This window comes from Zalophus californianus, chromosome 6, assembly GCF_009762305.2.
Source record: "Zalophus californianus isolate mZalCal1 chromosome 6, mZalCal1.pri.v2, whole genome shotgun sequence".
Lineage (NCBI taxonomy): Eukaryota > Metazoa > Chordata > Mammalia > Carnivora > Otariidae > Zalophus > Zalophus californianus.
Genome location: NC_045600.1, coordinates 26,680,985 through 26,707,108, shown reverse-complemented (window position 1 = coordinate 26,707,108; position 26,124 = coordinate 26,680,985). Strand labels below are relative to the sequence as shown.

The following is a 26,124-nucleotide window of genomic DNA, read 5'->3' as shown; positions in this document are numbered from 1 at the left end:
TAAACAAGACCAGCTCTGAAAAGGTCGTGACCCAGAAAGCCTCCCCACCAGACCCCTAGCCTTCCTCCTCCCTGCCTGGGACCTCCAAAGGAGGGAATCCGGGAAGATGAAAGAACACAGAGGATGGGCAAGGAAGAAAACATCCAGTGTTCCTTCTGGGCCGACATAGGTGCTCAGACCCAGGCACATGCATGCATCCTCATGTGCGTGCACACACACTCATGCCAAAAGGGGGAACTTGGCCAAAGTGTGGCACAGCTGCCCATCAGAGATGGCTTAGGGGATGCTGCCCTTAGAGGCAGGGGAATGGATCAGATGGCCTTGGGAGAGCTCTCCATTCCCAAGACTGTCTGGAAAGATGTTCCCACAAGGACCACCCAGACCTTGGAGGGGATCACAGAGATTCTCCCACAAGGCAGTCAGGCTAATTGGAGAAAACTGATCCACTTGCTGATCCACTCGTGTTGCCAATATCCTTGCCAAAGCTACTCTGTGCCAGGCCCCAGCTGAGCCTGGGGGAACAGATGGCACCTGCGAGGCTCCACCGTACCAGGCACCACTGGGAAAATGGGAAAGAGGGTCCCTAACTGGCAAGAGAGTGGCTGATCAGTGGCTGATCACACAGGGGTGGCTGATCAGTCACTGAGGGGCTGCAGACTGGTTCTCAGCAGACCTCAGGTGGCACCCAGGATGAAGACCCTTTGCATCCACGCCAGCTGGTGCCCAGCTTTAAAGGAGCCCGGGGAAGGCTGAAGGCTCATCTCTGCCCACCACCCACACCACCCCCACAGTTCTGGCCCCGGCTGGCCAGGGAAAGGAAATTATTAAGGAGGAGTGTCAATGCACCAGCTAATTGGATCAGCGCGAGCGGCTGCAGCACTCGCTGTTCCCTCCCCGGCTCCTCCACGGCCCCCGGTGGCCCGGCTGGCAGGCCCGACCCCGCCCGGCTGCGAGGCCAGTCACGGTGGCCTGATCACCCCGGTGGCCGGCGGCAGCGGCGTTAACAACTAACTGTCTGCCCACCAGGCTTCTTCCTGGGGCTTGGCGGAGGGGCTGACCCCTTGCAGCTCTCCTTGGAGGAGCGTGAGCGGGAAACTGGATCCCAGCAACAACCCGGTGGCCGCCGTCCAGGGTAACGCCTGGCTCCTCGCGCTGCCTGTTGGCCTCCTGAGTGTTTGCCCGGCTCCTCCAGCCGCGCAGCCGCCAAGGGCCTGTGAGGACGGCCTGGGGACTGAGCATCCCCTGAGTACGGAGGCCACTGTTCCCTCCCTGCCGCCCGTGCTGCCCACGGGCCGAGCTGGGGAGGCAGTGCTCCTTGCCAGCCAGAGCAAATTAGGTGCCCGGACGTTGAGGTCTGCTTGGTATTTCCTGTGTTGGCTTTGGCCGATGAGGCCAGGCCAGTGGGCCGCCCTCTTGACCCTAGCCCAGTCCAACAGGCACGTCCCAGACTCTGCAGCCCACAGACTTCTGTTCTGTGCCCCACAGGGAATCCTGTTCCGGAAAAAAAGATCACCCCTCCCGGCCTGGGTTCCCACTGAGCTGCCTTCCCTTGCCTTGTAGGGTGCTCTGACACAAGAAGCCTGGCCTGCCCCCAACCTGGCTCATCACAATGCATGTTCCTCTGGCTTGGGCATGGAGCCCACAGAATTTGTAGATCTCTGAGCCCCCCAGTGCTTCCTGGGTGTGGTGAGGCCACTCTGCATGCAGGCCTCCAAGGCCGAGGTTCCAGAGGGGGCTCTGGTCTCCCCTGATCTCCTCTTCCCATCTGTCTATGGAAAAATTTCCCCAGCCCAAGGCCTGTCCTTCACCTGGACCCCAGGGAGCCTTGAGCAAGGAGGTGCTCTGGGACATTGGCACCCTGGTTCCAGCTTGGGAACCCACGGGAGCTCCCGTCCTCAGCCCCGGAAGTGCAGGCTTCACCTGCAAGCTTCAGCATTGCTAGCCCCTGTTCCTCAGTCCATGTTTTCTTTGGCTTGCCTCTCTGGGACACCACATTGTCCCAAACAAGACGACTTCGTGATACTTATTTTCCCAAAGAGCAGAGTCTGTAACACAATCAGTCTCTTTGTGTGCAGTGCAGTCCCCAGCCACCCCCTCCCCTTGGGGCATGAAGCACTCCTCATTCCCAGTGGCCAGGGGTCTCTGGCCTAGGATTTGGCAAGGCCCCGCAGAGAGAGCAGAGCCAAACCCCACCCCACAGACCATCCGTCACTGAGCTACAGCTCTTTCCTCTCTCCTCCCCGGCCTTGGGGTGCTAGCATAGCCCCTCTGAGAAGCAGGAAATCACATAGCCTAGAGCTAGAGATGCTGGAGTACAAATCCCAGCTCTACTACACGCAGCTGTGTGCCTTGAACAAGGTACCAAATGATGTGGAACTCAGCGGCCTAGTCAGTAAAATGGTGACAACAGAGGAGCCTACAGCATAGGGTTTGTGAGAGGAACCTAGCCTTCCTAGAACCTTACCAGAGCCTTTGGGCCTAACCGATAGTAAGCCCTCCATAAATGGCGACCATTTATATAGCTATCTATCTGCATGGGGTTGGCTGAGCAGTCACTAGAGTCTGCAGAGTTATCCTGGGCCAAGCCTAGGCCACACATAGGATAGAGACTCTGCACCCCTACCCCACTAATTGCTTCTTTGCTCTCAGGCTGGTTCTGCACTGCCATCTCCCTGAGGAGGCTGCAGGCCTGGGATGGCTCTCTTCTGGGCCACTTTGCTCCATGGCCATGAAGAACTTGCCACCTCAACTGGACAGGCCAACCTGCCAGGGCAGAGCAGTCTCAGAAGGCATCTGAAGATGGTTGGGGACCTTGAAGCCCTGTTTGTGGAAGTCTTCACCTTTCTCCAAGAAAAGAGAAGGCAGAGCACAGGCATCTGGCTCCTCAGTGTCAAGTACATGAGTGCTCAGAAATTTGCCAAATGTGTGGCAAAGGAAGGAAAAGGCTCTGGATTTCTTGCATTGTTTGTGGGAAGAGCAATAGGCATCATTTTCCTGGCAAGTTTGGGGTGATAGTTACCAAGACTGAGGAGTGTTTATTACCTCGGTGAGCAATTCCACTTCTGGTACTCTCCCTCGGGGACTAATCTGAAATGCCAGAAGGCAGACAGGCCTGCAAGGAGGGCCCATAAAAATGTCTGCAGAGATGTTCTTCTCAGTTTTGTTTATAAGAACAAACAAACAATGAAACAAACAAAGAAGATACTTCAGTAGCCAATGGCAGGAGACTGGTTAAGTCCTATTACGCTATATCTATGCACATCAGGAATTAAAGAGTAAGCACTAAAGATTATGTTTAGGGAAAATTTTTAATGACATAGCAATATCTGAGTAAAAAAATCAGGATATCTAACTGCTGACAAAGCATAATCTTAATTATGTGAAAATATGTTATGAGTACAGAAACAAAATGTGATATATATATTTGATTTATATATATATAAAATGGTATATTAATCTGCCTTACAAAGGAATGAACTCTGATTCTGACACATGCTACAACACGGACGAATCCTGAAGACATTATGGGAGGTGAAATATATCAGACAGAAAAGTACAAAGATTGTTTGGTTCCACTTATCTGAGGTTCCTAGAAAAGAGTCAAAGTCATAGAGACAGGAGGTAGAAGGGTGCTTGCTGGCCAGCGCCCGGGGAGAATGGACAGTTATTTTTTAATGGGCACAAGGTTTCAGTTTGGGAAGATAAAAAGTTCTGGAGATGGTAATGGTTGCACAAGAATGTGAATGTACTTAACGCCACTGAACTGTACACTTAAAAATGATTAACATGGTAAATTTTATGTTATGTACATTTTATCACAATAAAAAAAAGAGGTCATAGGGAAATCCATCAAGTGTTCTTAATGGGTATTTTTGAGTGAAGGGATTATATGTGACCTTTATTCTTTTTAGTTTCTAACATTTGCCCCTAGTAAATGAGATATTCTGTTTTGTTTGTTGTTTGTTTTAAGGAAGCTTGCTTCAGCATCTCCCAGATGTGCGGGGGTGGGGTGGGGGAGAGGTTTGGTGCAGCTGTAGCTGGAAATGAGGGGGGAAGCACAGCCTGCTGGGGAGGGCTGGCTCAGAGAAGGCTTGGGGTCCCCCCAAGCTCCTGTCCCCCTCCTGGCTGGCCTCTCTCTGCCTTCCCCCCATGCTCCAGCCATGCCTAGGGGCCTCTCCACAGGCACAGCAGTCACTAGCCTGAAGGGGCTGTCCCGGCTCTAGTGGGAATGCGGGCTCGGGGCTTTCTCAGACGGTCAGTACCCATGCCGCCTTCCCGCTGCCGCTCCGCCCCAGCCCAGCTGCAAAAACAACAGCCCATACCCCAAGCCCTGTTATTGCAGCCCTGAGTGGAGCCTAAGCATGCAGCGGAAGGAGTGGGGATGGGGCCTGCCAGTTCTAAACAGACCTAGGGGCAGGGGTACTCCCAGGAGGTTGGAGGGTCCCCTCCTGCTCTCTGGGGAAACCTGGCTCCCAGGTGTGTGGGGAAGGGGCTTGGGGAGGCCTTGGGACTGGGAGACTGACAGCCAACTCTGACAGTGGCCTCCCTCGCTCCCTGGAGACTGCAGGGTGGGGGAAGGTATAGGGGAGGAAGTCAAGCCACTTGGGAACCCGCTGAACCAAGCTGAGCCAAGCCGTGGGCAGGAGGCGGCACCACCGTGGCTCCCAGGCAGGCCAGGGCCAAGGCTTTCCCACGGGGTGCAACTGGCCACCGGGCTCTACAGAGCCATCCACCCCAGACTAGGGCCTGTAAACCCTGTGAGTTTTCCACGCAGTCTTCCCTTCAGGGCATAGGGGCTGGCAGGCAGATCCAGCACCCAGCAGGGCTCTTCCCTGTCTAGCCCCCAGCACCCGCAGGTGTGTGCTGGGCATCCCAGCAAGGCTGTGGTACAGCTTTCAGAGGCCTGCTACTCAGCTTTCTCAGCACCCACTCCAGTCTCATCCACTGGCTCCTTACTCATGTGACAGTCGGGACACAGAGCTTATATCCCTAAGAACCCGAAGGCCTCAAAGACTGTTGGAAGCCTGGCCCCTGTTTGACCCCTAAAGGCCACTCCTGCCACTTTAACAGAAAGGGTGTGGATAGTGTGGCATTAGGAGGCACTGGGAGGTCTCTGGAGACAGACAAACCTGGGCTAGAACCTAGGCTCTGCCCCACTAGCGATATGACTGGGCATGTCCCTTAACCCATCCAAGCCTTGGCTTCCTCCACTGTAGAGTCTCAGAAGGTTTAGATGTAGTATATATAGTCTCTGGCACATGTGAATGCTTAATAAGGGGAAGACACTGTAATTCTTAATATACAAGCCCCAAGAAATGAAATTAGCTGAGACTGGAAAGAACTTTCTGATCTCAATGGTCAACTTAGTTCTTCCTACCCATCGCATTCTGCACAATGTAGACAGCACACTTAAGAAGTCCCCCCACCTTGGGGCGCCTGGGTGGCTCAGTCGGTTAAGCGGCTGCCTTCGGCTCAGGTCATAATCCCAGGGTCCTGGGATCGAGCCCCGCATCGGGCTCCCTGCTCGGCGGGGAGCCTGCTTCTCCCTCTCCCTCTGCCTGCCTCTCTGCCTACTTGTTCTCTCTATCTCTTGCCAAATAAACAAATAAAATCTTAAAAAAAAAAAAAAAGAAGTCCCCCCACCTTTTCTTTTTCCACTCTGGTTAGGAACCAGTTAATCAAACTACCCTCTGAAGCTAGACAATGACTGTTTTTAAAGATGTTGCGGGCCACAGACATCAAACCAGGAATAGAAACTACTTCAGGGAAGGAGGAAAGCCAGATGGGAGAGGGTAAGCCTCTGGCCTCTGAAAGCTACCAGCAGCCTCTGTCTGCAGGTTAGTCAGTGAGTGTCACTATGTACCAAGGGTGGCAGGAAGCTACTCGGGCGGAGGGCCCAGGCTTCCTGACTGGGATATAGCCTCATGCAAAGTCTGTTGCTGTTCTAAAATGCTCTCAGGTAGTTGTAATAACTCATTCATTCTTGAAAGAGAGGCGTTCTAGAAATAAAAGCTGGTGTTATTTTTATCTGGATTATCTGGTCTTTAAAATATAACCAGACCGAAATACAAATCAAAACCACAATGAGATACCACCTCACACTGGTGAGAATAGCTAAAATTAAGAACGCAGGAAACAACAGAGGTTGGTGAGAATGCAGAGAAAGGGGAACCCTCTTACATTGTTGGTGGGAATGCAAACTTCCCAAACTGGTGCAGCCACTCTGGAATACAGTATGGAGGTTCCTCAAAAAGCTAAAAATAAAATGACTCTATGACCCAGCAATTGCATTACTAGCTATTTATCCAAAGGATACAAAAATGCTGATTCGAAGGGGCACCTGCACCCAAAGTCTATAGCAGCAATGTCCACGATAGCCAAACTATGGAAAGAGCCCAGATGTCCATCGATAGATGAATGGATAAAGATGTGTGTGTACACACACACACACACACATGCACACACACACACACAATGGAATATTACTCAGCTATCAAAAAGAATGAAATCTTTCCATTTGCAACATGGATGGAACTAGAGGGTATTATGCTAAGTGAAATAAGTCAGTCAAAGAAAGATAAATACCATATGCTTTCACTCATGTGGAATTTAAGAAACAAAACATAAACACAGGGGAAGGAAAGGAAAAATAAAATATGATGTAAACAGAGAGGGAGGCAAACCATAAGAGACTCTTAACTCTAGGAAACAAACTGAGGGTTGTTGGAGGGGAGGTGGGGAGATGGGGTAATTGGGTGATGGGCATTAAGGAGGGCACTTGATGTAATGAGCACTGAGTGTTATATGCAACTGATGAATCACTAAATTCTACCCCTGAAACTAATAATACACTAAATGTTAACTAAATTAAAATTACATAAAAAATTTTTTTAAATATAACCAGACCTTTATTAAGTATATTAGAATATACTTTTATGGAAATTTTTTTTTTAATTCTCCAGATTAGGTAATGGGTATCCAGACCTACTACTTTAAAGATCACTAGTTGTAGGGACACCTGGGTGGCTCAGTTGGTTAAGCATCTGCCTTCAGCTCAGGTTATGATCCCAGGGTCCTGGGATCAAGCCCTGCATCGGGCTCCCTGATCAGCAAGGAGCCTGCTTCTCCCTCTGCCTGCTATTCCCCCTACTTGTGCTCTCTCTCTCTCTGACAAATAAATAAATAAAATCTTTAAAAAAAATAAAGATCAGTAGTAGTACAATATCTCTAAATCTCTGAGGTCACTACCATTTATCAAATGTCACTGTTACTATCATTTCCGCTGACAGACAAGATCACCCAGCTTGGGAGGGGCAGACCTATGATCTGAAATGAGATCCATCTGACTTCCAAGGCCAAACTTTTAAACAGTATAACATAGCCTGAGAGGATAACTGACCAGTGGGCCTTAGTCTCTACATTTTTCTTTTTTCAGAATCATAGACTATTTGTTTTGTCTACCTATGTACTTGGTACTATTCTCACTTAGGATGAACCTATCAATTGTGGTATAACATCTCTTGATCAGAACCAGCTCACTGCTTAGGGCTCTTTAGAGACCGAAAGAGATAAGGAGTATGAAAATCTTTAACTAAAAGGCAAAATCCTCTAAGTTTAAGGATGATGCTGTTTTATTATTGAGTCTCCCCTAGTACAGGGGCTCTTTTCCAATATGCAATATGGTGCTTGGTACGAAAAGATGCTCAACAAATATTTGTTATATACTGTATATGTTGATCTATGAAGACAAACTGTTACCAGGCAGTCCTAATAACAATAGGGTGTTTGTTTGTTTTTTCCTAATCACATGCCCTAGTACCATTACCTGTGTCTGTCATTAGAATTTCCCTCCAAATTCCTAGCAACTGACAAGGTCAAGTGGCAGGGAATTCAAAACACAGCCAGATATCATTAAAATATAAATCTACATTTAGACCAAGATCAGCTTCTAGTCTAGGAGAATCAGTCAAATAATGGCTGAGAAGAGGGTTGGGTTCCCTGAAGAACAAAAGAAAAGCTTAGTCAAGCCTCTAGTAACTCAAAAAGTTAAGCCAAAGGGGGATTTGTTGAGAAGTCCAAGGATGGCTCTACCTTCAACCCTGGCTAGTTTTATAAGCCTACATCAGTTCAAGTCATCAGCTCATTTGCCCTTTCTTTCTCACTCCAAAACTTGCCTCTGTTCGCTTCTACTTATTTTGGAGCAGTTGCCTGACTTTCTCCTACAGATAAGCCTCCTCCATGAGACAGGAAAGCCAGCCACCAAGAGTTCCAAGCTGACCTCCTTACAGCAGATGATCTTAAAGGCAAGAAACCTGCTTTCTTCTGGGGTCTGTATAGCAAATCACAGGGAAGGACTGAATGATTTTATACCAACAGTGTGGAACTGGGGTGACTGCCCAGACCTGTGTGGTGTGTCATCCCTGTGGTTAGGAGGCTCTGAGATTGACAGTTCCACCTGAATGACATAAGGAGGGACAGTTTCCAGAGGAAAGGGGGTGCAGGGCAAACAAAAACAACAGGTGTCCATGACAATAGCACTTGTTCTCAGGTTGCGTAGAGACATGACTTACCCACCAAAACAATCAGAGAAGGATAAAAACAGTAGTGTATTCACATGCCACAGTGTTGAGTCAAAGCCTTTCAGGAAAAGGAAGTGATCTGATGGCATAAAAGAGATTCTTTGGAACAGAAGGAGAAAGACACAAATATTTTGGTCAACCTCCCTCCTCACAGTTGAGAATTATCACTGTAATCACCCTATCTCCAAATTTTCAGAAACTGTGACCTGATAACTTTGCAGGCAATTAGCCAGAATGTCTGAAATTGGGACACTGGGAAAAACTGGAAGATCTGGTCAATATAATCCTATTCCTGGTTGAGAGAACGGGCCTGATGGAAGGACTTATTTTTCTTACAAATAACTTTTTTCTGATTATAAGTGGGATGTGTTTATTGTTAAAATTTTGGGAAGTACAGAACACAAACGAACATAAAAATCGCTCTTGTATTTGTTAGGATTGAGTGTGACTGCAAATGATGGAAACCTCAAGATAACAGTGGCTCAAATAAGACTGAAGTTTATTTTGCTTGCAGCTACATGAAGTTGAAAAGTCTAGGCTGGTTTGATAGTTTTGCTCCACAGAGGCCTTAGGGTGCTCAGGCTCCCCCTGGCTCACTATTCTGCCATCCGTGCAGTGTGGCCTGAATCCTCATCATCCAGGCTGCAGAGCAGAAAGGCAGCCAGAAAGAGAAAGGGATAAAGAGGCCAAAGGACACATGCCAGTTATCTTCCAGGGAAGTTTCTCAGAAGCAGCAACACAACACTTCCACACCATCCCAATAGTAAGAACGTAGTCATGTGGCCACACTACCTGCTGGGGAGACTAAGAAATGTAGTCTTTATTTTGGGTGCCTATTTGCCAAGCCAAAACTCTATTACTATAGAAGAACAGCTAATGAGGCAATTAGGGGTCTCTGATAAACTCGTAATCATACTATCCAGAGAGAGCCACTGTTAACATCTTGGTATGCCATATATACACACAGATATCCACACACACACCCATATATATATATATATATATATATATACACACACACACACACACACACACACACACACACACACACACACACACAAATATATGATGTGTATACATGTGTATACATATATATATGTGTGTGTGTGGGTGTGTGTATGTGTGTGAATATATACTAATATATAATACATATGAATAATATATAAATATACATATTTTAAAGATCTCTTTATTTATTTGACACAGAGAGAGAGAGAGACTACAGTGAGAGAGGGAACACAAGCAGGGGGAGTGGGAGAGGGAGAAGCAGGCTTCCCATGGAGCAGGGAGCCCGACGTGGGGCTCGATCCCAGGACCCTGGGATCATGACCTGAGCCGAAGGCAGACGCTTAATGACTGAGCCACCCAGGCACCCCAATGTATAAATATTTTTAAGTGAAATTGAGATCGTACCAAATATACTATTTTTGCATCTTGCTTTTTTGAAAAATTGCACTTTAAACTATTTTAGCACTGAGGCATTTAACAATTAATGTAATGTAATCCATCATAATTTTCTTTTAAAGATTTTATTTGTAAGCAATCTCTACACCCAACATAGGGCTCAAACTCACAACCCCGAGATCATGAGTCGCACACTCCACCAACTGAGCCAGCCAGGCGTCCCTATAATTTTCTTTTAAATAGATGCTTTTATTATATAAATCTTGGTTTATGAAGTTTTTGTTCAACTATTTATTTCAAAATAATTGTAGATTCACAGGAGGTTGAAAGGAATGTATACCAAAGTCCCACGTGCCCTTCCCCCTGCCTCCTCTAATGGTAACGACTTATACAACTATGGTACTATATCAAAACCAAAATATTGACATTGATATAATCCATAGTTTTAGATTTCATCAGTTACACATGCACTCGTGTGTGTAGCTCTATGAAATTCTATCATGTGTAGCCTTGCATAACCATCCCCACAACATCCAGAGACTCAACTGCACTATCCTTTGTGTCACTCCTTCATAGCTACACCCATCTCATGCCCCCCACCCATCCCTAACCCCTGGCAATTACTAATCCATTCTTTATCTCTCTTTATATGTTACTCCATGAATGATACATAAATGGAATTATACAGGAAATATAGTTTGAGATTGGCTTTTCTTATTCAGCGTTAAGTTCCTTGAGGTTTATTTAAGTTGTTGCAGATATCAACAGTTTGGTCCTTTTTATTGCTGAGCCATATCCCATGCTACAGATGTGCCACAGTTTGTTTAAATATCAACCAATTGAAGGATATTTGGGAAGTTTCCAGTTTTTGGCTATTATGAATAAAGCTGCTATGAACATTCATGTGGTTTGGACACAAGCGCTCATTTCTCTAGGATGAATGACCAGGAGTGCAATTGCTGGATTGTATTATAAATCCATTTTCAGTTTTTAAAGGAACTGCCAAACTATTTTCCAGAGTGACTGCATGCAACCTACTTTTTAAACTTAACAATATGTTGTCAACAATTCTTATCATTATTTCCTATGTCATTAAATATTCTTCTAAAACATGGATGGCAGTACATAATTTCCAAACCAATTTCCTAATTTTGAATACTTAGGAATATTTCTGATTTTTATATTATAAATAATAAAGTGAAAAATGTGATTGTGGATAAATCTTTGTGCCTATTTCTGATTATTTCCTTAGGATAAATTTCTACACTTAGACATACTGGCTTAAAGAGTATGAATGAACATTTTAAAGTCTCTTGCTATGTTTTTTTCAAATTGTCCTACTGAAAGGTGTTTCAATTTAAAATCCCACAGCAATATATGAGAATTGGGCAAAGTTTGTAAAACTACTAATATTGCAACACAAATCGCAAATGATTGGTATCTTTAACATATAAATAGACCTTACATAGCAACCAGAAGAAGATTAAATACCCAATATCAGGATACTTTGGACTGCAAGTGACAGAAAACTCAGAATTCAAAATTTTATCAATAGAGAAATGTATCACTTTATATAGTAAGAAGTCTAAAAGTAGGGCAACTTCTGGATTTGTTGATTTCACACAACTTTAATAAAAGGCACCACAGTACCCAGACTAACAGTGCAGGCACTGAAGCTATACTGTTGGATTAACATCTCAACTCTTCCACTTACTAAGTGTGTATCATTAAGCAAATTACTTGTCCTATTTATGCCTCAGGTTCCTATTTTGAAAACGGTTATATTAGTAGTATCTATTTCATAGGATTGCTGTAAGAATGAAAAGAGTTTATATATGTAAAATACCCATTAAGTGTCGATATCATCAAGAGCCTAGATTCTTTCTGTTTTTCTGTTCTGCCATCCTTGGCATGTTAACTTTATCCTCAGTCTTGAGACCTCATGGGCACAAGATAGCTGCAGTAATTCTAGGCATCATATCTCAGACAATCAGAGATAGAAGAGACAAAGTAGTCTTCTCTGTTACTTAAGAACAAAGAAACTTTTCCAAACAGATCTCCCTCATATCCTGCTGGCTAGAAAATGGGTTATCCAATACCAACCTGTTAAAAAAATTTTTTTTAAAGGAGAATGGAATTGCCATGATTGGCTTAGACCAATGAGAATTTACCCATAAGCTAAAACCCACTTTCCCTGTGGGTAGAAACCAAACAAAATCAGTTCTTTTAACAGGGAAGAAGAAAGAAATGGATATCGGGTGGACAACCAGAATATCTGTCATGTATCATATTAGAAAAAAATGGGCAACACATGTGCACAAGCAATTCATAAGAGAAGAAATGCAAAGGCAAATAAACATAAAAAAACATTCACCTTGATTAATGAGCAAAGAAATGCAAATTAAAAGGAGTTTTTGTATTTTCTCTAACAATTTGGCAATGATGAAAAAGAATGATAATCATCTACAACAGTAATAAATATACAAGGTGCCTAGGAATAAATCTTACACAAGATGTGTAAGACCTATAGGGAGAAAATCATAAAATTTTGCCAAACAACCTTAAAGAAGACCTAAATAAATGGAGATATATACCATGTCCATGGATAGGAAGACTCAGTATCCTAAAGATGTCAATTCTACTTGAAATTAATTTAGAGATTTAAAGTAATTCCAAGGAAAATCTTTAGGGTTTTTTTGTTTTTGTTTTGTTTGTTTTTTTGTTTTTAGGAATAGATAAATTATTTCTAAAATATATATGAAAGAGCAAAGGTCCCAAACTAGTTAAGACCCTCTTAAAGAAATATGGCAAGGGAATTTTTCTTACCAGATAGCAAGACGTTTTATAAAATAAGACAAGAGTAAAACAGATAATGTGATATTGGGTAAGGGATAGGCAAATTTAGCAATGGAACAAAATAGTCCCCAAACAGACTCACACATTATAGACACTTGACATATTACAGTGGTAGCATTAAAAATCAATGGAGGGTGCCTCAGTCAGTTAAGCATCGGTCTTCAGCTCAGGTCATGATCCCAGGATCCTGGGATGGAGTCCCACGTCGGGCTCCCTGCTCAGCGAGGAATCTGTTCCTCCCTCTCCCTCTGCCCCTCCCCCAGCTTGTGCTCTCTCTCGCTCACTCTCTCTCTCAAATAAATAAAATCTTAAAAAAAAAAAAAAAGAAAATCGGTAGAAAGAGAATGGAAAAAGAAAATTGGATTCCCACCTTTCATCCTACACAGAAAGTAACTCAAAATTACTTGTAAATTTAAATTTTTTAATTATTTAGAAGAAGAAGATAGATTATCTTTAAGCCTTTATATTAGGGAAGGATCTTTTACATAAAACATGAAAAGCATTAACTATACAAAGACAAGATGTCTTTGACATCTCAAAGTGAATAAAATGACAAGCCATGAACTGAGAGAAGATATTTATAGAACAAATAACTGAAAAAGATTAGTGTTCAGAATATATAAGGAATTCCTACAAGTGTATTTCAAAAAGGATTCTTAAGAAAGTAGGCAAGAGACACACACAGGTATTTCACAAATGAGAAAAACACATGGCCAATAAACATATGAAAAAATTAACAGCCTCATCAGGAAACAAATTAAGATCATAATGGTATATCCTTTATATCTATCTGATTCCCCCAAATAAAATAACTGATAATACCAAGTGTTGGTAATGAGGTAGATCAGTTGGAACTCTTTAAGTCCTACTGGAGAGAGAATTAATTAATTTAACCATTTTGGAAGACGAGCACTATTTGTAAAGCTGACTATTCATATAGACTATGCCCTAGCTGTTCCACTTGTACATATGCCAAAATACACATAAGAATATTTATAGTTTATATTCTCCCACCCCCCCCAAAAAAGATTGGAAACAACCCACATATCTGTTGAAGAAAAATGAATACATAAATTGTGGTATGGTCACATGATGGAATATTATGCAGCAGTGCTAATGAGAGAACCACAGATACATGTAAGAACATAGATGAATTTTAGGAATGTCATATCAAGTGAAAAAAGCAAATTGTAGAAAATTACATTATAATGCCATTTGTAAAAAAAAAACCTCAAAACCAAGCAGAACTAAACAATATGTTGTTTAGGGATTATAAATATATAATACTTTTTTTAAAAAAAAACAAAGCAAAATCAATCAAAATCTAGTGGTTATCCTTGGGTATTCAAGAAGGCAAGGAAATGGAATAGACAAACACACACATCAATGAGGTGGTTTTGGCAGTATTTCAGGGTTTTTTTGGTATATGTCACATATTTTTTTTAATTGTGGTAAAATACACAGAACAAAAAATTTGCCATTTTTACCCTTACGTGTGCAGTTCCATGGCATTAATGTATGTCCATCATCCACCATCCATCTCTAGAACTCTTTTCATCTTGTAAAACCGAAATTCTGTACCCATTAAACAACTTATGCCTCCCTCCAGCCCCTGAAAACCACCATTCTACTTCCTATGTCTATGTATTTAAGAATCTTGGTTTTAAGTTGAGAGATGGGTTCATGTATGTTCATTTTGTTGTCATGTGTCATAACTTGTATATATATATATTATATATATACATACTACATGTATTATTTTGTATATATAAAATACTACATACCTTATTTTGTAATGGCTTGATGCCTGGAAAAATAAAGAACAATATCCAAAATTGGCCAGAACATGGTGTTAGCAAGCATGTAAATTGGTACAATTTTTAGGACAATTTAAACTTAACACAAACAAAATTGACAAATGTATTATAGCTTTTGGGAGGTATGGTGTTTTCAATTTTGGTTTCTAATTATTCTTTGCTAGTATATAAAAATAAGACTGATTTTTGTGTGTTGACCTTGTATCCTTGCTATATTTACTTACTAGTTCTAGGAGGTTTTTTGTCATTGTTATTGATTCTTCAGATTTTCTGGGTGGACAATGTCTTCTGTGAATAGGGAGTTTTCTCTCTTTCTAGTCTGTCTGTAAAATTTCTCTTTCTTTTCTTACTGCACTGTCTAGGACTTTTGAGTATAACGTTAAATAGGAGTGGTGAGAGTGGACATCCCTGTCTTATTCTGATCTTAGAGAAAAGGCAGTCTTTCACCATAAAGTATTATGTTAAGTGTAGGCTCTTGGAGATGCTCTTTACTAAGTTAAAGAAGTTCCCTTCTATTCCTAGTTCTCTGAGAGTTTTTTTTTTTTAAAGATTTTATTTATTTATTCATGAGAGACAGAGAGAGAGAGAGAGAGAGAAGCAGAGGGAGAAGCAGGCTCCCCGCTGATCAGGGAGCCCAATGCGGGACTAGATCACCTGAGCCGAAGGCAGACGCTTAACCATCTGAGCCACCCAGGCGCCCTGTTTTTTTTTTTTAATGGCTGTTGAATTTTGTCAAATCCTTGCATCGATTGATATGATCAAGTGGTTTCACTTTTTATATTGTTAATATGGCTTGTTAAATTGATTAATTTTTAAATATTAAAAGAGCTTTGCATTCTGGGTTTGAATTCTATTTGGTAATGATGTCTTAATCTTTTTTATATATTGCTGGATTTGATTTGCTAATTTGTTACAGGTTTTGCATCTGCGTTCGTGAGGGATACTGGTCTGTAGCTTTCTTGTATTAGCTTTGTCTGATTTTGGTATCTATGTATCTTTTTGGAGGGCAATTTGTCAATTGTAACAAATGTCTTTAAAATGTGTGTGTCCAAAGATTCTAAGAATTTAAAGAAATAGGGATTCTCATTACACCCAGACTTTGGATTCAGATAGACGGAGATTTAAATACGAATGCATCCCCTTACCAACTGCTTAAATTTTGTGGCTGTTTTCTAACCTGTAAAATGAGGATAAGAGTACCTACCTCATAAATCGCAATAGATGAGATCATTCACACACAGTGCCCAACACCTAGTGAACTTTAAGTCAATAGTAGCTCTTGGTATTGTTATACTTGCCAGCCTCTGTAGTCTGTCCAAATGGAAGGACATCATCTTTGCTCCCATGTAAGCTCCCCCTTTGAATCTCCTCACTGGGGAGTATTCGGTCTCCTCATCCCTGATTCCTGTCTTACATTAGGTGTGTGAGGCGTTGGGAATGCAAAGGCAAAAAAGGTTTGGTCCCCGTCCTCAGGGAGCTGAATCTATTAGAAACACACAGGTGCAAACGAACCAGTTCCATGCAGCAAAAGAGCATTATGACGCGTCTGCTTAAAGTGCAGCGGGTCCTGGACCCGCAATCTGAGCGTCTCGGTCAAGAGAGCGGGTGTTCGCTTGGGGACCAGGACCAGGGCGGCAACTTGTGCAGCGCAGCCTCGGGTCTTGGGGGGTAGGGGGACGCCGAGGCTGGCTGTTTCCACAGCAACGAGACAAGCCACCCTCATGGGGCCTCACTCCTCACCTCTATTCAGCGTCTGAAGAGCCACTAAAGGCCACTTCCGGTCCTCCCGCCTCCGAGACTCGCGGTCGCTCGGCTGTAACTCAGTAACTCGAGCTCCTAGCCTCTGATTGGCTTAGGCAGATGGAGGAGGCGGGATGTGGCACCGAGGGGCGTGGCCTGCGGACCCTCAAACTAGAGTTTTCCTCGCGGAGCGGAAGCCGACTTCACCCGCCCCGGAAGTGCAAGGACGGAGGTCGTACAGGTGTGGGTTCCGCCGGGGAGGCGGCTTTTTTCGAGATGCCAGGAGCCGCGGCTAAGGGCTCGGAGTTGTACGAGAGCATCGAGAGTTTCGTGGAGGCCCTGAAGCGGGATGGCGGGCAGCGCAGCTCCGAGGACATGGCTCGGGAGACCCTGGGGCTGCTGCGCCGGATCATCACGGACCACCGCTGGAGCAACGCAGGTAAGGCAGGTCTAGTTCCGTCGCGTCCCTAGACACTGTCCGGCCCCGATCTTCAGGCGGAGAGTCGCCCAGCCTCATCGCGCTCGTGCCTTCTCTCCCTCGACTGCAGAGAAACTGATGGAATTGATCCGCCGAGAGGGCCAGAGGATGACGGCTGCGCAGCCCTCAGAGACCACGGTGGGCAACATGGTGCGGAGAGTGCTCAGGATCATCCGGGAGGAGTATGGCAGGTCAGGATGTGGGCCTTTTTGCACAAGCCCTTCTCCCTGCTTGAAGCCTTTGATGGAGCTGAGCGGCTCCTGTTACTTAAATTACTACACTTCCGCCCCCCTCCCTGTTTGGGTCTTGTTGCCTCCCTAGACTCCACGGGCGCAGCGATGAGAGCGATCAGCAGGAGTCCTTGCACAAACTCTTGACATCCGAAGGCCTGAGCGAGGATTTCAGCTTCCCTTATGCCCAACTCCAGTCCAACATCATTGAGGCAATTAATGAGCTGCTTGTGGAACTGGGTAAGAGTCCTGATCCCTGATGGACAGGCAGATGAGGGAAAAGAAGACCCTGGAAGTTGTTCATCAGTAGATATAGGAGATAACCAGTCTTGTGGTTCTCCGAGCTTTGTGCTCCATCCTGATTAAGAGAAAGGGTTGGAACGGGTGGCAGGACTAAGATAGCCCTCTCTGCGTGTCCTTACAGACCGGCCCTTGAGGGATTGCAGATCCACTGCTGCAGAGACTTAGGACAGAGCTTTATTTTCATGTTAAAGATGAACTCCCCAAAACCACAGATGATAGACTCTTCTTCCCTAAATTTCCTCTTGAATTTTTATACACACAGATGCACCACCTCCTTTCCCCTTGTCTTTGTGACCCAGGAGACCTGCATGTATTCATTACAATCGGTTCCCCAAGGGAGGAAGAAGCTGGGTCTGTGTGTCTGTAGCTACTGCTTCCAAATTCCTCCCGTTTTTCTTCTGTGGCCTCCTTTTCAGGTGGGGGTGTTGCAGCCACCTTTTAGAGGAGTTCTTTTAGGGGGAAACTCTGTTTACCCCACTCTCAGCACCTTACAGTTTCTCAGATTGGACCATTTTTTTTGCTTGAATTCATTGTCTTCAAAATGAATTCTAAGGAGCTGGTATTGCGTGGGGCAGAGTTGGGGGATAAGTGGATGAGTAGGGGTTCTGCTGGGAAAGAAGGTAGGCTGAGAACTTGGGAAGTAGAAGATCCCAGAGGAGCATGGCTTTTAAGAAAAGGTGACCTTCACATTAAGTCCCTTCACCCTGTGTTACCACTAGGTCTGCTAGGTGGGCCGTCTGTGTGAAGGGCACTTGTCTCTTTCCATGTTCTGTCATGATTGTCTCGTGTTGTGGCATATGGCAGTTTCACATTTTCCTTGCCAAACTGACTGTTGTTGCAGAAGGGACTACAGAGAACATTGCAGCCCAGGCTCTGGAGCACATCCACTCCAATGAGGTGATCATGACCATTGGCTTCTCCCGGACAGTAGAGGCCTTCCTCAAAGAGGCTGCCCGAAAGAGGAAATTCCATGTCATTGTGGCAGAGTGTGCTCCTTTCTGTCAGGTAGGGGGACTGCTGGAGCTGCTAAGAAAAATGAAAAATGAGGAGGGAATAAAGGAGTGATAGATGGGCTCCATGCCAACTTTGACTTGATAAGTAAGACAATGAGAACACACATCTATGAAGGGAATTTTTGAGTTGTTCATCCTGTCAACATTCTTTTTTTTTTAATTTTTATTTTTTTAAAGATTTTATTTATTTATTTGAGAGAGAGAGAATGAGAGATAGAGAGCACGAGAGGGAAGAGGGTCAGAGGGAGAAGCAGACTCCCCGCTGAGCAGGGAGCCCGATGTGGGACTCGATCCCGGGACTCCAGGATCATGACCTGAGCCGAAGCGACCTGAGTCGCTTAACCAACTGAGCCACCCAGGCGCCCATTCTTTTTTTTTTTTTTTAAGATTTTATTTATTTATTAGAGAGAGAGCACGCACAAGCAGGGGGAGGGGCAGAGGAGCAGCAGACTCCCCGCTGAGCAGGGAGCCCGACGCGGGACTCGATCCCAGGACCCTGGGATCACGACCTGAGCCGAAGGCAGACGCTCAACCGACTGAGCCACCCAGGCGCCCCTTCTGTCAACATTCTTAAACATTGGTTTAGGAAAGTTAGGGGAAATGCTGGGGCCAAGAAAAGAAATATATTGGTTCTTTTAGGAATCAAAATAGGGTAAATTACCCTTGGGGATGACTGATGCTTGCTCTGACCTCACTCAATCCCTATGTAAATAATAGGTCTCTAGAAAGGAAATATGTAAGGATGCAGGAGGTCATAAAAGAATGAGCCAAGAGCTGTGCTGTTAGCGCTCCCTAATTATACAAGCAAGCAGTATTTCCAGTTTTCTGGCTGCGCTAGTGCTCCTGTGGAAAATTCAGCATTTATTGGCTTCTCCTGGGCTTCTCTGCAGTGTACCAGAGAATACCTACCATGAGTAGAAAAAGGAATTACCTGTTGGCAGGTGTGTGTTGGCTGTGCCCAGTATTACAGAATTGTCCAGATCCAGTTCCACTGGAGATGCCTTCCACTCTCTCTCACCCTCTCTCCTAACATCAGGCCTTTCTCTCCTATTGTAGGGTCACGAAATGGCAGTCAATTTATCCAAAGCGGGTATTGAGACAACTGTCATGACTGATGCTGCCATTTTTGCTGTTATGTCAAGAGTCAACAAGGTAGGTGTATTTGGAGTTATATTGAATTCATGAAGATTATACTTCTAAAATACTCATTTTTTTTTTCTCCCTCCTATAATATCCATGAGAAGAGAAGAAAACTTCTAGTGCCTTTTAAAAGTACATGCTGGGCCTTTTTAATATATTAACCTGATTTCTTTTCCCTTTATCTGTATCATTGTTCCTCACTTAGAGTAGCTTCTTTTTGTTTTTGTTTTAAAGATTTTATTTTTAAGCAATCTCTACACCCAACATGGGGCTCAGACTACAACTCTGAGATCAAGAGTCCATGCTGTACTGACTGAGCCAGCCAGGTGCCCCAGGGTCGCTTCTTTTTGGTGAAAGCATTGGAAGAGAATGAAAATAAGGCTAAGTGTGGCAGCTGCTAGGAATTGGGTAGAGGGTCCCTGCCTTCTGCTTAGAGAGCTTGACAGTGATGGATGGTGAATAGAAAGGCTCTTAGCTTTCTCAGGAGGTGTGGCATATAGATTCCAGAAAAGGCAGGGCTAAGGGCAGGAGATAGTGCAGCTTCCTGTCACATACAATATTCATTCTTTCTTTGGGAAGCCACTCTTGAGCTAGAACTCATGGTCCTTACCATAGAATCCCTTTTCCCTGACTAGTGTGTGACCCTCACAATGTCGAGACTGAGGCCTGAGCATTTAGCCTGTGGTGCCCAATGGCCCATTTAAGGCTCCATCCGTAGGATGACTCACATTTTGCTTCCTGTTCCAAAGGTGATCATTGGCACAAAGACCATCCTGGCCAACGGTGCCCTGAGAGCTGTGACAGGAACTCACACTCTAGCACTGGCAGCAAAACACCATTCCACCCCGCTCATCGTGTGTGCTCCCATGTTCAAGCTTTCCCCGCAGGTATGTCTGTCTGTAGCCAGCAGAGAGAAGGAAGCCAAAGAGTAGGCTTGAACTCTGGGCCTTCAACCTACTCACTCTGGGGCTTCTCTTTATCTGCGTTTACTAAATGGCTTAGTAAATGGCCCTCCCCATAGGGGCCAGAAAAAGCCACAGAAGTCTTGAATCAGGAAAAAAAAAATTGATAGTTATAACTTGTCAGTTTTGAGAAATCAAAATTGTAAGGTCAGGATAGTACGTGGCTGGCGAAGGCCCTTTGTTGACATTGCCACCATTGCCCGTCACGCTGATCATTTCTGAAAATGCCGAACAAGTTGAAACCCAGAACACAGAATCAGTTTTATTTTTCATCATTGGAAGGACTGTCCTCTGTAGCCTGAATACAAGCAGTATTACAAAGTAAGAGCCATTTCACTAGCAATAGAAGCTGTTTGCTTTGAAATACCAACCTATTTGCAGTTCTCTTTTTTAAATTGAGGTGAAAGTCACATAACATACAATTACCCATTTTTAAATGTACAGTTCAGGGGCATTTATTACATTCACAGCATTGTGCAACTACCACTCTCTGGTTTCAAACCTTCATCATCCTAGAAAAAACCCCGTACCCATTATGTCATCACTCCCTTTTGCCCCCTCCGCCCACCTCCTAGGAATCGCTGATCTGCTTTTCTGTCTCTGTGGCTTTGCCTGTTTGGGATATTTCATACAAAAGAAATCATACAATATGTGCCTTTTGTTTCTGACTTCTTTCACTTAGCATGTTTTCAAGGTTCGTAGCTGTAGCACAGCGCTTGGTTTCTTTCTGTGGCTGAATAATACTCTGTTGCAGGGACCTACCACAATTTATTTATCCATTCACCCGTTGGTGGGCAGTTGGACTGTTCAACCTTTTGGCTTTTGTGAATAATGCTGGTGTAAGCACTGGTGTACAAGTTTCTGTGTGGACATACCTTTTTTATTTCCCTTGGGTGTATACTTAAAACTGGAATTTGCTGGGTCTCTCTCGTGCCTTTTTTTTTTTTTTAATTTTTTTCTTTGTCTAGTTCCCCAATGAAGAAGATTCATTTCACAAGTTTGTGGCTCCTGAAGAAGTCCTGCCTTTCACAGAAGGTACAGAAGGGTGTGTTTTGTGTGTGTGTGTGTGGGGGGGGGGGGCGTGTGCGCATGCATGTGCACGTGTACATGTTTTGGTCTTTTTGCTTTTGTTTTAGTAGTCAGTGGGGATTGAATACTGCCCAGTTGTGCTTTTTATCGTAATTCTCATGGGGACTTCTCTTTAGCATCTTAGAGTGTGTGGGGACCTCATCTAGTCCATGTTCATTTTGTTCTGAGACTAATATATTTCACTGAGTATTGGGGCCATGGTGGGTTGGATCATTCAGCATTGATGGGGTTTGGCTTTGCACATTGCTTGACACACACGCAGCAACCCAATGGGAAAATGTACTCATTCTCATTTGCTGTAGGGAGTCATTTTGGTGACATGGCTGCCAAAGGAAGCATGCTCTAAAATGTTCCTAATATAAAACTTGCCTATAACCTGGATACCTTCATGTGTTGGGGTCCTTTTCCTCTGACTTCTGAAGGCAGCAGCTGTGCTCAATGAGCTTGCCACCTCATCAACATAAGATGGCCTTAAACGCCCTCTGGGAGGCACCATACTTGGGGTGTTAATTCTTAGAAGTTGAATAACTTCATCCATTTATTCACACATTCATTTTTTCAAGGATTCTTTGTATCTTTTGAGTACCCACTATGTATACAGCACTATTCTAGGTACTAAGGATGTAATAATGAACAACACAGGCCCTGCTCCCACGGAGCTTATGTTCTATTGCAGAAGACAGACAAGAATATGTCAGGTTATGGGATGTTTTGGGAAGAAAACAAATAACGATGATGGGATGGAAAGTGGTAGGAGACTATGTTAGTGGGGGAAGGGTCTAAATGAGAGGCCATTTCAGCTGAGTGCAGAATGAATAGAGCCCCACCACGTAAAGATCAAGGAGAGTCTCCCAGGTGTTGGTGCAAAAGGCCTGAGTTAGGCCTAGGCTTAGCCAGTTGGAACAAGATGGCCATATGGCTGGAGAGTAGTGAGCATGAGGGAGAGTGGGATAAATTATAATTAGCGTAGCACAGTGGGGAGGGGCCAGATCTTGAGGGCTACTATCCCAAGCTGGAATTATTCTTAGGGCTATGGAAAGGCATTGGAGAGTTTGAAGCAGGAGTGTCATGATGTGAAGTCATCTCTTCTGGTTTGTACTTTGCTGCAGCTTCCCCTTTTTGGGGTAGCAAGTATGCCTGCATTATTGAGCCTAGAATCTGTGTGCTTAGTTATTAGAGCAGGATCCTCGGTTTTATCTTTAGCACGTGTAATTGCCTTTCAGGGGACATTCTGGAGAAGGTCAGCGTTCACTGTCCTGTGTTTGACTACGTCCCCCCAGAGCTCATTACCCTCTTTATCTCCAACATTGGTGGGAATGCACCGTCCTACATCTACCGCCTGATGAGTGAACTCTACCATCCTGATGATCATGTCCTATGACCACCACCTGTCCTAAGCAGAAGCTGCTTAGCCAAATACAGAATGGAGAGGGACTTCAGTGTGACTGCTGAAAACATCGTCCTTGTAATGGGGAGTGACCTGGAGTCAATCTGAAAAAACTTAATACTGTTTCCTTCCCTTTTAGTCATCCCATAACAAGGATGCACATTCAGGACTGTCTCTTGCCTTTCTGATCTTAACAGAAGCAGCAGGGCTTGACCTATAAATTTTGGAAGTCTTTTGGGGCACCTGGCTGGTTCAGTTGGTAGAGCATGTGACTCTTGATCTCAGGGTCGTGAGTTTGAGCCCCACGTTGGGCATAGAGTTTACTTAAAATTTTTTTTGGTGGGGGAGCCTCTTAACCTCTTAGTGACCTGGGGAGTCTGGAACTTAAGTTTCAGGAACTTAAACTTTCTGGTTCAGTGGGGTGTTAAACTTAACACTGAAGACCTTGCTGGGATACAGGTTTTTGCTCAGAAATGGCTACCACACCTTTTCCTGGGCTGTGCCAATAAAAGCTTCTTAAAGATTCCTGAGTTGGTTTATTTATTGTTCTGCTGTGATTGAACTGCCTGAAACAGCGGCCGCAGAGCCCTTTTTGTGCTTTCATGGAGTGCTGTAATTAGAGGGAACCAGCTAAAACAAATGCAAATGAAAGTATTTACAGTTTCCTTCCTAATTCACTGGCAGTGGTCCCCAGCAACTTGTTAGTAATCTAAGACAGTGGTTCCAAAACCTCTCTGATCATCAGAATCATCTGGGAGCTTAAAAAAATTACCATCTTGGGTTCTATCCCAGACGTACTTCATCTGATCTTTGGGATGGCACCTGGGAATCTGCTTAAAGCAAGTAAGAGACACTGTGGAACATTATGTATACACTGCAGTAGAGGTTTCAAAAGGGTGGCTTAAGGGCAGTGTTTGGATTAAAGACGTTTTTGGCTGGTTCACTCTGTATTTAATTTGAATTAGTTACCAATATTTAAAAATGAAAAAAGAAAAACGAGCTTGCACATTAAACAAATTCAGATTTCCTGCTTCTCTTGAAAACAGAAGCTTTGGCAATTCTGTTTCCAATTCCAATTTCCCAAATGGCAGCAGCTGACTGCAGCTGGGCAGCTTCTGACTCCATTAAATGGAAAACCCTTTCCTGCAGTCCCTCCCATTTAACTCATTGACTGTTACCTGCTTAACCCCTCTCCCATTTAACTTATTTGCATTACCTGCTTAACCCCTCCAGGCATTTGCTTTGTGAGCCTTGTGTTAAACAGAATGGGACAGAACAAGCTAGGAAAAAGTCAAGCTGCAGAGCACTATGCATAATATGACCTCTACTTATTAAAACAAAACATTATGTTCATGCAGTAGGATAAAAGTCTGGAAGAAGGGGCACCCGGGTGGCTCAGCTGGTTTAGCGTCCAGCTCTTGGTTTAGGCTCAGGTCGTGACCTGGTCCTGGGATTGAGCCCAGCATCAGCTTCCTGCTTAGGAGAAAGTCCGCTTCTCTCTCTCTCTCTCTCTCTCTCTCCCCCTCTGTCCCTCCCCACAGCGCGTTCTCCCTCTCTCTCAAATAAAATCTTAAAAAAAAAAAGAAAGAAGAAGAAAGTCTCCCCAGGTAATCCAGACGACCTGTCATTTTTAGGAACCACTGGTCCAGAGGTCCAAGGCAGACTTGGTGTGCTGAGGAGCCCCTGGGATGCTGGTCAGAAGCCAGCTTCCTGTCTCCTGCGGCATTGTCTGTGGGGAGGAGGGAGGGCGCACTAGGGGTCTGCATGTTTAACAAGCACCCCAAGGGATTTTAACAGGTGATCTGATAACTACACTTTGGTAAACAATGGCCAGAGGTAGGCTATGAGGGAAAGGCCTCTATGACATTAACTTGAGGTATATCTTTGCCGTAGGGTCCTTGTCTTCCCTGAAAGAGGGTGAAAACAAGACTGAAGAGGGTCAGTCTGAAAGATGGACCTAAAAGCTCTATGACTCAGAAGAGCCTGACTCACTCAGGCCTCAGTCTGTCAATTATTTCTTAAAGCATCTAAGACCCCACGCTTTCTCAGTGAAGTGGCTTATAGCTACCAATTATGAGCAATTGTCTCTGAAGGCACCAATTCTTACAGCAATTCACTTGGGTACAACTGTGTGGTCTGGAGTAAAAGCAGCAGTGAGTCAAGGAACTTAAATCTGTTTCTGGCTCCAAAAATGCTTTATGATACTTGTCCTTTGTGCATCTTAGTCTCTGGGTCTAAAATTAGCACCCACATTCTTCCCAGGCATAAGTGAGATGGATGAGGTTTACAAGGGTAGAGGCTCTGTCTCATATTGGTCAACTCTTAAAGTTCCTGGGACAGATGAACTGCACCAATGCCGTATTCTTTAGGCTCTTTAGGACCTCAATTAAGCAAATCCCACAAAGCTATTTATAGGCCTCATTTTTCTATTTCCCTCTCTCCCTTTTCCTGTTTGAGGAAGAGTAAATATTGGAACCGGAGAGCCTGATCCGAACAGGGAGAGACAGCGGCTCCATGTTAATTTCCTACCTGTTGGCCTCTGTGCCTGTCCCCCGCCCCTGCTTTCGCAGGCGGAACCCGGAAACTAAGGACGAAAACTTGTAGCTTTAGCTTGAAGAGAATTAATAGAAAGAGGATTCCGTGGATGTGAAAGTCTTCCTGGAGACGCTAAATAAACCAAGTTAGAGAATTACTCAATACAGTTTGTAAAGACACTTTTCCCACGGTTTTGTATCTTCCAATTTGGGCGGAGGGCAGGAAAGGCACAATTCTTGGAACTCAAATAAGGAACAGAAATTCCTAATTTAGCCTCAGAAGAGAAGTCTCTGAAAAATACTCCACCAAGGAAAACTTCAGCGTAAAGTGATACCTCAAAGAAATACATGCCGGTACCCGTAGGATCATACATTTCACAGATGTGCTTCGAAAATCATTTCTCAAAGCAATCCGTCATACCAGTCTTTGGCGTAATGAAGGCTGCCAGTCCTGTGGTTCCATCATCGAGCTACGTGACTCTATAACACCACATATGTAGAACTCAGTACATCCGAACTGGCCACAAAGATAGTACCAGATGGTGATGTAATTATGGTAAAGGCCCCATACTATTCACCTGTCCTCGCAAAA

The 26,124-nt window shown here is 44.3% G+C and overlaps 2 protein-coding genes across 2 annotated transcripts in view; one reads left to right on the top strand and one right to left on the bottom strand.

Moving 5' to 3' along the window:
* The window catches only part of PGF (placental growth factor), a 49,485-nt gene extending 33,071 nt beyond the window's left edge, over positions 1 to 16,414 (bottom strand). Inside the window, exon 1 of the mRNA XM_027571508.2 lies at positions 16,397 to 16,414. The gene's annotated coding sequence lies outside the window, so the exon portion shown is untranslated. The remainder of the gene's footprint in view (positions 1 to 16,396) is intronic.
* A 159-nt stretch (positions 16,415 to 16,573) lies between these two features.
* Positions 16,574 to 23,516, top strand: EIF2B2 (eukaryotic translation initiation factor 2B subunit beta). The gene is made up of 8 exons (XM_027571502.2): positions 16,574 to 16,835; positions 16,945 to 17,065; positions 17,196 to 17,344; positions 18,249 to 18,412; positions 19,477 to 19,572; positions 20,310 to 20,447; positions 21,491 to 21,557; positions 22,835 to 23,516. Exons 1-8 carry the CDS (start codon positions 16,673 to 16,675, stop codon positions 22,990 to 22,992), a joined length of 1,056 nt encoding a protein of 351 aa, XP_027427303.1. The 5' UTR covers positions 16,574 to 16,672; the 3' UTR covers positions 22,993 to 23,516.
* The last annotated feature ends 2,608 nt before the right edge of the window (positions 23,517 to 26,124 follow it).